General features: G+C 37.3%; 1 protein-coding gene across 1 annotated transcript in view; it reads right to left on the reverse strand.

Moving 5' to 3' along the window:
• aspscr1 (ASPSCR1 tether for SLC2A4, UBX domain containing) overlaps positions 1 to 13,544 on the reverse strand; it is a 31,276-nt gene that overhangs the window by 15,046 nt on the left and 2,686 nt on the right. The window contains exons 3-11 of the mRNA XM_059345645.1: positions 13,081 to 13,195; positions 8,731 to 8,831; positions 5,927 to 5,975; positions 5,752 to 5,825; positions 4,594 to 5,188; positions 3,757 to 3,816; positions 1,971 to 2,110; positions 441 to 522; positions 277 to 343 (exon numbers count right to left, since the gene is read on the reverse strand). Coding sequence (XP_059201628.1) covers positions 277 to 343; positions 441 to 522; positions 1,971 to 2,110; positions 3,757 to 3,816; positions 4,594 to 5,188; positions 5,752 to 5,825; positions 5,927 to 5,975; positions 8,731 to 8,831; positions 13,081 to 13,195 — 1,283 coding nt within the window. The remainder of the gene's footprint in view (positions 1 to 276; positions 344 to 440; positions 523 to 1,970; positions 2,111 to 3,756; positions 3,817 to 4,593; positions 5,189 to 5,751; positions 5,826 to 5,926; positions 5,976 to 8,730; positions 8,832 to 13,080; positions 13,196 to 13,544) is intronic.

The following is a 13,544-nucleotide window of genomic DNA, read 5'->3' on the forward strand; positions in this document are numbered from 1 at the left end:
CATCTGCACCTTCAATCGTCATTTTTCAGATGGAATTCCCCTCAGATTTGTTGTTCTGCTGGTTGTCGTGTTGCTGCTGGGGCTGAGGTGGATATAATCCCTGGAATTACAGACCTGTCTCATTATTTCTGTCTCTCTGTCACTCTGGTGTGGCTGCAGCCATAAATGTGGTGAGGGAGCCGCAAGTAGCTTTAACATTGCAGCCATACCTGTGGCTAGCCAGCTGAAATGAACACTCCCCACACACACACATGCATGAAAAACACACACACACACCTGTCTCCAGGGGCCTGAAGAAGCCTTGTAGGACATGTCTGTCTGGAAACTGGACCCTCAGGACCACCTGGAGACACACAGAGGCAGCAAGTTATTCAAAGCCCGTTTATTTCATTGTTTTAAAACTAGATTATTGTGATTATGCGTCTGTCACTTGAGCCCACTTTAGGATATCTTTCCATCTTCTCCTTCATCTGTGCTTCTCTCAGAGATTTAGTCATCAATGGAGCCTCCTCCAGGACCTTCCTGCAGAAACGAGGGAGAAAGAAAAAGGACGTACACTACTGGTCAAAAGTTTTAAAACACACCAACTTTTCCAGAATTTAATTGGAAATGATGCAGTTTAATGTCTCAGTGTACTCTGAAATTAATGCACATTTGCAACATTTAAAACTCTTTATTGAGCATGATAGTGTTTTGAAAGTAAAAAAAGATTCAAAATCACATTTTATGTTGGACAAAAAAAAGACACAAAATGACCAAAAAAAGACACAAAATGACTAAAAAAAGAAACAAAATGACCAAAAAAAGACACAAAATGACAAAAAAAGACACAAAATGACAAAAAAAAAGACACAAAATGACTAAAAAAAGAAACAAAATGACCAAAAAAAGACACAAAATGACTTACAAAGACATGAAAAGAATTCAAAAATGGACAAAATAGCCCAAGACTCCATAGAGTTAAGTTGTTAACCCATTTCTTGTTCCCTGAAAAAGGCCTACTTGTATAATTCTGAAATGTACATTATTTTCCAGTTTTGGTTAAGCTTACCTTTTTTAATTTACCTCTGGCAGTTCACCACTTACCTTTGGACCCTTTCAAGCTGTTCATTTGACTTGAACTGCTTGAATTTCAATAAAAAACTGGAAAAATTGGGGTGTTCTAAAACTTTTGACCGGTAGTGTAGGTGCAATGAAACGGGCTGTGAAAGAAAAAGCACACTGTGGAATCAACAATGGCAAAGAAAATGTTTCATCTTTACCCTTACTCGTGTGTGGCCATGTGTGTGTATGTGTGTGTGTGTGTGTGCGTGCATGACTGAGGCAGAGACGAATTGCTGTGGTCGGCTTAATTGCCCCTTTGGTAATTGCAGTCATTGACACGGTAGTAGCGTAGCCACGAGGCAGCCAGCTAAGTCAATGGAGACGCAGATTAAAGGATGTACGCCGTGCGGTCTCAACCTGATGGTGTTTGCTCGATGGCTGGAGGATAAATGTCTACACAAAACAGGCTTGCTAATTGCTCCCTGTATGCCGTATTTAGAAGCGTTTGTAGTGTGCGCGGTGTCTTATAAATTAGAAAATGTTTGCAAACACACACAATGTCTCAGCAGCTGTGGTCGGCTGCAGCCGTATCCAGAGAGTAAACTTGTTCGCATCTGTTTTGAAGAAGCGCTCCTAAATAAATAAAAAAAACTTCAAACTCATAATAAATAAAGAACTTCAAAACGCACACAGTGATGCCCAGCATTCTCCCTGCCTATGGCTTCTCATCACTGCTATGGTATTCTGCAATTAAGGGTTATACATCGACAAAACACCGCAGGACCAAATGCCAAACGGACTAATTATCTGTTACAAACAGTGCAGCAACACATCTGATCCAGACGTGTTTCTGCAGCAACAAGGTATTTATATGAACCATCACACACACAGTCCTCTGACCCAAAGTCACCCAACCCTTCTCCCACCTCTCGCTCTTCAGCTGGGCGAAACGCTTGCGCACATCATCCATCGTCACTTCAAAGAACTCGTCGGGCAGATCGCCGTGGCGTTCAGAGCGATTGGACAGAGAGTCCATGTGGTAGATGAGGAGCTCCCTCTCTACTGGCTGCAGAAAGACAGAAAGAGTTAAAGGATGGAGACAAATGACTTTCTGATCTAGAGCAGATGATTTTAAACAGTGAGATGCATGTCCTCAGGGATGTGAGGAGGGAGAGCCATGGGGCAAAGATACTGTATGAAGTAGAAGGGACAGGTGCAGGGCGGGAATTGCACGACGGCCATGGCTGTCGTTGCCCCACACTCTGGCCTTGATGCCCTGTGAAAAAATGTTCAATTTACGGCCAAGGTGGCCTTTGCGTCCCTGTCAAAGTTCCAGTAAACACAACGCTAACCCGACCCACTCCCTGTCCTTCAGACATGTGCATCAACACATGGCTCATTTGAATATTCTAATGAGCCATGTGTTGATGCAGCACAGGTAAGCTAGCGGGACAAGCTGTTTTGATATGTTGTGACTGAAGTATGTGGTAGTATTTGACAGGACTTAACATCTACGTTTTTATAGAAAGTACTATTGATAGGTAATTACCATTGTATTAGCCTATTTAAAGTCGACTCGTTGACGTTACATTTTTGCATCATGAAAACTAGCGATAGCTAGCTAGGTGGGATAGCGCTAACGTCTTCCCTACCTCAGGGACAAGGGCTAGACATTTAGCTGATGTCAATTTCACCTCAGCAGGTTCCTTTTTATGGCAGGAGGAGGCATTTCTCTTTCCTTACTCTTAGATGAACTCAGGCAGGAGATTCATTTTGCCATCTTTTCATAATATATGCATTTGCCGTCTTTTCAAAACAGGTCCATTTGTCATTTTCCAAAAAGGTCCTTTCTAATATATTTAATATATTGTGCATTAATGTTTCTTGGTGAATGAGAATGTTAATGTATTAATCTGAAAGGTAAAACCAGTGTAATTTAACCAAACGGCCTTTATGCCCTGTCATGTGGCCTTTGTGCCCTTAAAATAAGTGTGAACAGGAAGACCAAATGGCCTTGCCCCTAAAATGACAAAATTCCAAGCCTGGACAGGTGCATGTCAGTGTATGAAAAAACAACTGAAAGTCATTCATTTATCAAACTAGGGTTAATTTGGTCTCATTTCTTTTAGTCTGTATGTGTCAAAAGTCTGGGCATTTGAGTCTTTTCTTTGTCAAAGAAAACGTAACTATCTTAACATTTGAGTCAATCTAATCTAGCCAGAAGGAATCATTTTGAAATGTTAATAAAACTTATTTCACACAGGATTGTATCTTTAACAAAAGGTTCAGTGACTAAGAATGCAGCTTTGCAGGAAGTGTTTGGTCTAGTGGTCTGATGATAAAGGATTGTTAGTTTTTATTAAGGAACACATAAAATTAAGAGTTCTCCTGCCTGTGCCCGTTGTGTTCCTCTTATTTTTGTCAACAAAAATAATGAGATTTTGGTGAAACTTTTACTTTTAACTACATTTTCGTCTTACTGCATGTTGATATAGTCACAGTTGGTGTTTTTGACGCCTTCTTATCATCGTCCTGTCTTAGTCATGGAAAAAAGGTCACTGACAAACATATTAAAACTGTATCAAACCCTTGATTTATAGTTACACAATCATATTGTGTCCGATGCTCATTCAAGGTGGAACAAACACAGGAAAAGCTGTTAAACTGCAACAATCAGGGAACAGACTCAATGTCAGAAATAAACAGTTTTACCTCCAAGAACTCTTCCCCTTGATCCATGTCCACGTCTGGCTGGTTGGCAGTGGCTTGATGCTGTGAAAAGAACAGAAAAGGTTAAAGGTCAGACTCAGTGACTCCGTTTTTAAACTGCTGTTTCTAAAGTCAAAGATTTAGTTTTAATCTGGAGCACAATGTTGTATAATTGCTTGTACCAGACTTAAAAAAATTGCCTGCAGGATGAGAAAAAAATGACTTGATAAGACTTCTTGAAGCTGGCATGTACAGGTGCATCCTAATAAATTAGAATATGATGGAAAACAACAGAAATTAGTGGTGCACATAATCAAGCACAAATCAAATATCATTAAAGAAACCTAAATGCGGCTCCTACACACCGGCCCCTAATTGTTCTTTATAGAATCAATTAATATAAATAAGGTTAACTATAAAGGAAAAAGGATCCATTTACTAGCAATTAAATAAGAAATAAAGCAAAAAAAAAAAGTCCATTTCCAGTAGTTCATACTTTTCAGAAGCTAACATTTCCATATTAAACATACTTTTTAGAAGTGGTCTTTTGTAATATTAAATTTTTTTTAAAACACTGAATTTTAGGTCTTCATTAAATGTAAGCCATAATCATTATGATTAGAAGAAATTAAATAAATTAAGACATTAAATGTTTCATTCTGTGTGTAATGGATCTATATAATGCATTATTTCCACTTTTTGAATTTAAATACTGACATAAATAAACCTTTATGTTATGATATTCTAATTCATTGAGATGCACCTGTAAATGGGGCCTCTAGAAACCATAAAAAGCAGCAAGAAGGCATCTTATGGTGCGTTCTTCTGCTTCTGGCTCACCTTGGTGCCGTAACTGTGGCTGGATTTTGCTTTCTTGGCTTTGGGTGACTCTACTGCAGCTGTCAGAGCTGACATAGATGAGGATGATGAAGATGAAGATAGCGAGCGGCCCGCTGAAGCTCCGCAGGGACCCCCGAGGCGCTGACCGCCTCCAGAGAACGGAATGAAAGGAGCGGAGGGAGCAGCAGAGGAGGAAGAGGAGGAGGAGGATGGGTGAGAGTTCAGTCCTGATGGCCCCGCCTCCTCACCGTCCTCCTCTGGCCTTCCCATCCCGACAGGAGGAACCTTTGGCCGAACTGCATTCTGGGAGTTTTGAGCCTCTTCCTGTTGAGCGGGGAGCGCGCTGCTTGAAGCGGAGGCGGGAGCTGGAGCAGCTTCACTGGGCCGAGGAGGACTTGAATTCTTATTTGGCACCTCTGCTGTCGAAGTCTCCGGATGTGACGGAGCAGGGTCGGGCTGGGAAGATGGACTAGGTGTGGTTTCCTTGGCAACAGGTGTAGTTTCCTTGGCGACAGGTGGGGTTGGCACAGGAGCCGTTTCGATGGCTTCTCTGCCATCTTCCTCTCCCGGTGCTCGGTTCTTTTTTAGTAAAAACCTTAAACAGAAATGGAAACAACAAACCTAAAGTTGGACATATTTATGGAACACTGGGAAAGATGGGTGCAATTCATCAGACCTTTAAGACCGGATTTTGTAAAGGTAACGAGCTGAAGAAACGTATAGTTTGATTTCTTTTTTTTTTTTTGGGTCTCCCGCTGTATATCAGTGACATGAATACAACTGAATAATGCCCAACTGCTACAGACATTTATATTTATTTATTCACATTATGTATTTACTTTTTGCCTCCATACCCCTCTGGATGTAGATAGTTAAATTGTATGTCTTTGTTTTTTCTTTACATATTCATATTATTAAAAAGGGAATGGACAATGAACATTTGGAACAAGAAGCTATTGATACAAAACCTTTGGCTCTGTACAACTTTGATACTAACAGCTGTAAATCCATTTGTACTTGTCAATTGTTGTGAAATTTCCTAATAAAAAGATGATTACAAAAAAAAAAAAGAAAAAAAAGAAATGGAAACAACAGATTTATCAAAAAGTCTCAAGTTCACATGGTTTCATGCACATTTAATGTACTCAAGCAGCGAACCTGACAATGGCACTTCCTCCCGTCAGACCTAGAGACTTCAGAGTCGTCTTCTTGAGAGCTTCTTCACCACTCACCTACACACACACACACACACACACACACATAAACCTGCTTAGTAACAATAAAAGTCACTTTATTTTCTTGAACAATGTGGAGAGAAAGGAACTTTGCATACCTCGTCTCTCATGTAAACGCACACAGGAGTGGATTCTGACTCGGACAAACTGGAATCGGGGGACGACAATAAGAAAAAGAAAGATAAAAATGATGGGTGACTGATTTTTATTGGCTTTAACAGCGACAAAGAAAAACACAGAAGTGGCTTTCCCTTGTTCAGGGAAACCAGCCTTGTGATTTCACCATGAAACCTCATGCCTCGATGCAGTGGCACGCTGTCTGCATGTGTAAACCATGTGTGCACAATTCCGTGTAGAAACTAATTGAACCATAAATGTTTTACTATTGTTCTCCTCAGATCTGAAAAGCTTTCCCCTCTGCTTCACAACGTTCACAGAGCCTTTACGCTGATGTGGAGCTAATATTAATTTCATGGAAGCGTAACTTCCCTGGAAAAAGATTAGGATATGGAGTGATGTCATTTAATAGAGATGAGATGAGGGCTGGACGGATACATCAGCACCTGGGACCGCACAGCTGGAACTACTGAGCAACAGCTGCAAGTGTGTGTGTGTGTGTGTGTGTGTGTGTGTGTGTGTGTGTGTGTGTGTGTGTGTGTGTGTGTGTGTGTTTGAGTGAATGGAGGTGATGTGTGGGAAAGTTTAAACTTCAGTAGAGTGGAGAGACGGAGGGATGTTATCTAGTTCATTCCTACACAATGATCACCTTCACTTTCCAACCTCGAGGAAAGTGAAGGCAAACACAAACATGTTGGTCATCCATACTTGTGAGGACCATCTATAGCAGCTATTCTCAACCTTGGGGTCCCGGCCCCAATTGGGGTCGCGAGATGATTTCTGGGGGTCGCCAAATCATTTTGGAAGTCAGCTCTGTCTCCACTGTGTTAATGTGTTAATGTGTTTTAGTCTTTTTGGTCACTTAATGTATTTTTTTTTGGTCATTGTGTGTGTTATTTGGTCATTTTGTGTCTTTTTTTTATCATTTTGTGGTCAATTTGTGTCTTTTTGGTCATTTTGTTTCTTTTTTGGGTCATTTTGTGTCTTTTTTTAATCATTTTGTGGTCAATTTGTGTCTTTTTTGGTAATTTTGTGTCTTTTTTTAGTCATTTTGCGTCTTTTTTTAGTCATTTTGTGTCTCTTTTGGTCATTTTGTGTCTTTTTTGATCATTTTGTGGTCAATTTGTGTCTTTTTTTGGTGATCTGAACTGTGCGTGTGAGATTGTGTTCAGTGAGCGGGGGTTGCGGACAACATGCATGTTAAATTGGGGGTCGCGACTCAAAAAGGTTGAGAACTACTGCTCTATAGCACCTTAGAACTGCTGTGCGACATCAGTTTATAGTTCAATATGACAAATATATGGAGAAACAGAAGAAAAATAGGTAAGGCTTTATATTAAGGTCCTTGTAATAACCATTAATTAACAAGTAATAAGGCCCTTGTAAGTCCTTACAAGATGCTTATTAACATTATTGTGTGTTTATAAGCTTATATAAGTGTTAATAATGGCATTACAAACACCCATGACCCACCCATTATGTCTTTGCCATGCCTTTATTAATCTTATTTTGTTTGCTTATTGATATTAAAATATACTTTATTGCTCATCTATTATAAGTTAACTATAAGTTAACTATGCTTTTTGCAACTACCGGATCTAAAGCAAGAACAATGCCTTATTACTTGTTAATTAATGGTTATTAAGGACCTTATTATAAAGCGTTACCGGAAAATCTAATACATTTTCAAAGTAATGAACTGTTGCATAACTAAAATTGTGTGTGTGTGTGTGTGTGTGTGTGTGTGTGTGTGTGTGTGTGTATGTGTCTTTGGGAGGACCAAACTATCTTTGCATATGTGAATCTGCTCATACCAAGTTTATTATAGTTAACGAAAATTAACAAAATAATGCAAACTAGAATTGAAAAAACTTGAAAAATAAAAATTAGTTTTTAAAAAAAAGATTACTAACTGAAACTGTATTGTGAGGTTACAAAACTAACTAAATTTATAGCGAAAATGTCTTTTGTTTTCATCTTTGTCAACTTTTTCCATACGTAAACCTTTTTGGTTGATATGAAATCTATTTCATCTATCTGGTTTTATGACTTAAACTTATTGGGGCTGAGATGGATAATAAAAGGAAATAAAAGCAACATTTATTGTTACTTTTTTTAATCTTGCATCCGACAAATACCCCATTACAAAAAAACTAAAACTAATAAAAACTAAACTAAAACGAAGCATTTAAAAATAATAATAATAATAATAATAATAATAATAATAATAATAAAAACTAGCAAACTCTCTCTAAAACGAATTAAAACTAATTAAATTTGAAAACAAAAAATCACAAAAAAAGTCAAAACTAATGAAAAATCCAAAACTATTATAACCTTGGTGGAGTGGAAGTATAACTCAAGTAAAGTACAAGTACCTCAAAATTGTACTTAAGTACAGAACTTATTTAAATGTACTTAGTTAAATTCCATCACTGCCACTAACAAAATCCCATTTAATGTATTGGGGCTGAGATGGATAATAAAAGGAAATAAAGGCAACATTTATTGTGACTTTTTTGAATCTTGCATCCAACAAATACCCCATTACAACAAAACTAACACTAAAACTAATAAAAAACTAAACTAAAACCAAGCATTTTCCCCAAAAAATAAAAACGAATTAAAAACTCACTCTCATAACGAATTAAAACTAACTGAATTTGAAAACAAAAAAATCACAACGAAAGTAAAACTAAAACTAAAACTAATGAAAAATCCAAAACTATTATAACCTTGGTGTGTATGCGTCTATCTTTGCATATGTGAATCTGCTCATACACACCTGATCTGGGGAAAATGTGTGAGCAGGTCCCACAGACTCTGTCCAGAGGAGAAGGAACCCTGGAGCCGAGAGCCGTCCTCCATCTGCAGCGCAATCCGGACCTGAAGGACATGAAACCAGTCACACACACACACACACAACTGGAGTTTAAACATATGTCAAAGACCACAAACATGATCATAATCAAGGATTTAAAAACGGGTCTAAATAATCAACAACAGTTGGTCCACCCCTCTTTTTTTAAATACTCTTTTTATTGGTTTTTCAGTTTCAAGAGTACAAACATTAGAAAAAAGACTAACAACAGAACATACAAAAAAAATAAAAAAATAAAAAGTCCCACCCCAAACTAATGCGAGCACTGCAATATATATCTCTATAAATCCATCCATGCATACACAAATATATACACATACAAAATCAGCAAGATGACAGGAGACAGACAAATAAATAGCTCCCGTGAAATAAACAGAATGAAACAAAAAATATTTTTTAAATGTTTTATTATTATTATTTATTTTTTATTTTTATTATTTTTATTATTATTATTATTTTATTTTTTTTAAAAGGCAACCCTCCTCTTCCAGGGACATATGGTGAGTTAGTTTCTGTAAAAAGGAATTCAATGGTTCCCAGATCCTCCAAAACTTGTCAGATTTATGGTTAAGGTCATGAGTCAAGAGGAAGTTGAGTTGACCACCTCAGCAAAATACATTTTTTAGCCAGAAATAAAAGAATTATCAACAAAGACTTGGTGTCTGCGTCAGAAAGATTATCTGGGGTATAACTAAGGAGACAGAAAGAAGAGGTCAGCAGAAATTATTTAATCTAACTTCATTTTAAACACAGTATGCAGGTACTAGAGGGTGGTTGTGCGATGCATTTAAAGGGTCACATTCAGCGTTTTTGTGTGTGACATTTCATCATTTATTATGATAAGAGCTTGTGATTTTGATTTTTTTTTTTATTTAAAAGAAAAATGCATGGTTCAAACTAGGCTGGGCAATATATTGATATAAAAAAAATATATTGATATGTTTTTAAATGTGATATGGAATTCGAACATATTGCATATATCGATATAGTTCTTTTTTTTCTCCTTTATATATAAATGCTGCCCTTACTAGGGTTTGTCATATTGAGGTCTTTTGTAACGTTCGTTATTCTTTTCTCATATAAATATATTTATTTCAGAAAAAGATTGGCCTATTTTATTTCATAGGCTATTTTTTATTTATTTATTTTTTTTTATTTAATTGTGCACTTTATGGGGCTTTGATTTTTTTTAAAAGGTACTCCTGCTGTTATACAGTATTTATGTTCACTTAAATAAACGGTTTTAATAAAATAACTTGTGACATGTCATATTTGGCTGACAATGTAAAACATTGTTTTTATAATGTATAAGAATGTTAAACATTATTTAAGAAAGTCCTTTTCTGGTTACATTTGCAGAGTGGTGGAAAAATCGGTGCACAATCAAAATAAAAAAAAGAAAGTGCATCTTAAAATTTCACTCTGCAGGAATGTGACAAAAGTGACCTTAAATGCACGGAAGAAACTCTACGTTTTAGGTATGAAAGTCTTTGTAGGTGGCCAGTTGCAAGTCGTTGTCTCTACAGCTTTGAGCCATTTTGCAGGAAGAAAATTCTTTGATAATCGAACTTGATTAAGCTGCACATGTGGTCCTGGAAATGAGTAACACCAGGCATCAGTGCGAGTCTCTGTTGTTCTTTCTCGCTCTGAGTCAGTCAACGACTTGTTTATGTTTACACAACAACCATGTTGTCCAGCACAGAACGCACGCTGCACATCGGCACACCAGGAGAGATGAAAAGAGCTGCTGGCTGTCAACGGACAAACACACAAAGTCTCTCACACACCAGTCTGGCAAAAAAAGGTAAATTCTGGGAGAGCCTGTATATGTCTGCACGTTAATGTCTTTGTGTGTGTGTGTGTGTGTGTGTGTGTGTGTGGTACAAGAGTGTGTGTGTATGTGTGAGTATATAAAAGCTGTGAGGTATCAACAGTCAACCATCCATCAAATGAACAAGAACAACAGATCAAACCCAGCCGTGATTTTACTGCTTAGATTATGATGCCATGATGTCATAGGAAACTACAGCTCAGCCACAACAAAGTGGTTTTTTGGATGCAGATCAGATCAGGCTGAACGCAGGAACACAGACGGAGAATTTAACCAATTTCCAGGTACTGGCAATAAAAAACCCACACATACAGCAGACAGAAATACCAACATAATGCTGATTAGGGGCTCAACGCTGACTTTTAAAAGTTGCTACAAGGCTGGCAGCCACGCGTCAGCTTTTAGTTGCAGAAACTGAAAATATGCTTGCCATTTTTTGTCACCTGATATTTTGAGTTATTTAGGTACTATGCAGTTATTCATAATCCTTAACTGCTTATCTGAACTCGGGTCGGGGGGCTGGAGCTAATACCAGCTGAAATTGGGATAAGGCTTACACCCTGGACAGGTTAAAGACTATCGCAGGACCGACAATTTAGAGTCACCAATTTAACCTAAAGACTGTGGAGGAAGCCAGAGGACATGGAGAGAACATGCAAACTCCACCAGCACTTATTCCACAGCAAGAGGGTCACTGTGAGGCAAACGTGCTAACCACCATCATGTTACATGAAATAATAAAAAATGTATTACAGTAACCAAATGAAAATATTTAGAACAGATTTAATTTCGGTTGTGTTTAACCCATTGAGGCCTGAAAAATCGCTGGGCGATTTTAAAATAAGCCTCTAATTTTCTGGAAATTCTGGAAAAAAAAGTGTCAACTCTTCTACTAAATAGATTTTTCAGCCTCTGTAGCAGATAGAAATGAAATTCAAAAAGGTATTTGAAAGCTTATACAAATACTACAAAACGACGTATCCGCTTTCCAGGCTTCAATGGGTTAAGCTACATGCTAAACAAGCTAGAACAACTGCAGAAACTACAAAAATCCAAATAAAGCCTCATACATGTATTTTGGCCTTACAGTTCTTCTGTTGAAAGCTTTGACTCAAAATGCTTTTTGATCTGATCCTAATCCTTACCCTACCTCTTTAAACTACCTCGGCATTAATGTCCAAACTGATAAATGCTTGATTTGTAAACATAAACTCAGATTTTCTGAATTTGATGCATTCTGTAATAATTTACGGTTATACACAACATCCTAACAATCTGGGTTTATTCTCCCCAAACAAAATTATGTGTGCAACAAATAATCTATATCCTGTTATGGTTTTCTGTAATACAATCCTAATACTCTGTCACCAGAATCACTACACATTTGTTATGTTTCAGGAGAATCACCCAGCCCTAATCATCAAACTGAGATCTTCATGAGGAATGACAAATTATAGGAAATACTGGAATAAATAAGTGGAGAAATCAAATGAATGCAGATGCTTCTGTAAAGGACAAGCTGTTCATCCTCTCAGCAGAGTTCACAGAGAGGAGCACTGGAGCTGAAACATCTTACTGAGACACTTGTCGGTCCACAGTATATGCTGAGGAAAACATCTTTCTGTTTCACTGAGTTAGACCTAAGAATCAAGCTACGACTGTCTACTACACATACATATTCACTCACATACACTACTGGTCAAAAGTTTTAGAACACACCAACTTTTCCAGAATTTAATTGAAAATTATGCAGTTTAATGTCTCAGTGTACTCTGAAATTAATACACATTTGCAACATTTAAAATTCTTTATTGAGCATGATAGTGTTTTGAAAGTAAAAAAAAAAGTTTCAAAATCACATTTTATGTTGGACTAAAGGACTAAAAAAAAGACACAAAATGACCAAAAAAAGACACAAAATGACAAAAAAAGACACCAAAAGACACAAAATTACCAAAAAAAAGACACAAAATGACAAAAAAAGACACCAAAAGACACAAAATTACCAAAAAAAGACACAAAATCACTTACAAAGACATGAAAAGAATTAAAAAATGGACAAAATAGCCCAAGACTCCATAGAGTTAAGTTGTTAACCCATTTCTTGTTCCCTGAAAAAGGCCTACTTGTATAATTCTGAAATGTACATTATTTTTCAGTTTTGGTTAAGCTTACCTTTTTTTATTTACCTCTGGCAGTTCACCACTTACCTTTGGACCCTTTCAAGCTGTTCATTTGACTTGAACTGCTTGAATTTCAATAAAATGGAAAAATTGGGGTGTTCTAAAACTTTTGACCGGTAGTGTATATTGACGTCTGTTATTACGTGTCTTTATTATGTGGTCTGGCATCACATGACACTGCAATCTCCATTTCTGTCTCCATTTCTCACTCACACATCAATGCACATTGTTGAAACTAACCTGACTGTCAGCTACAGCCTGCTTCCTTGTACTTGTTACAATTTCCAGTTTTGCGTTGTTGGGCAGGTTGGCAAACCTCCATGGCAAAGTAAGGTCAACAGTAGTCCTCTGAAACCTGACAAAAGATGAGAAAATTAAATCCTTCCTGTGTAATTCTACAACATAAAGAGAGCACCATTAAATATGAAAACATGTCTTTCCTCTAGAGTTCTTCTGAGGTCAAAAAATAAGACAAGATGAAAATCATATGATCCCTGAGGGTAAATTACATCAAAACACAATCAAAGTAAGAAACAATCGTCAGCTTAATTATTGTTCTTTCCTTTAACTGAAGGCAGCTTTATAGATTACATCCTGGGTTTAATCTCACATGAGCATATAATATTATATATATAATGTAGAGCTAGAACCTAAGGGGAGTTTTGAGATCACTTACGATTTTAGAGGGAAAAAAACACCAACAT

The sequence above is a fragment of the Centropristis striata genome, chromosome 1 (genome assembly GCF_030273125.1).
Source record: "Centropristis striata isolate RG_2023a ecotype Rhode Island chromosome 1, C.striata_1.0, whole genome shotgun sequence".
NCBI classification, from domain to species: domain Eukaryota; kingdom Metazoa; phylum Chordata; class Actinopteri; order Perciformes; family Serranidae; genus Centropristis; species Centropristis striata.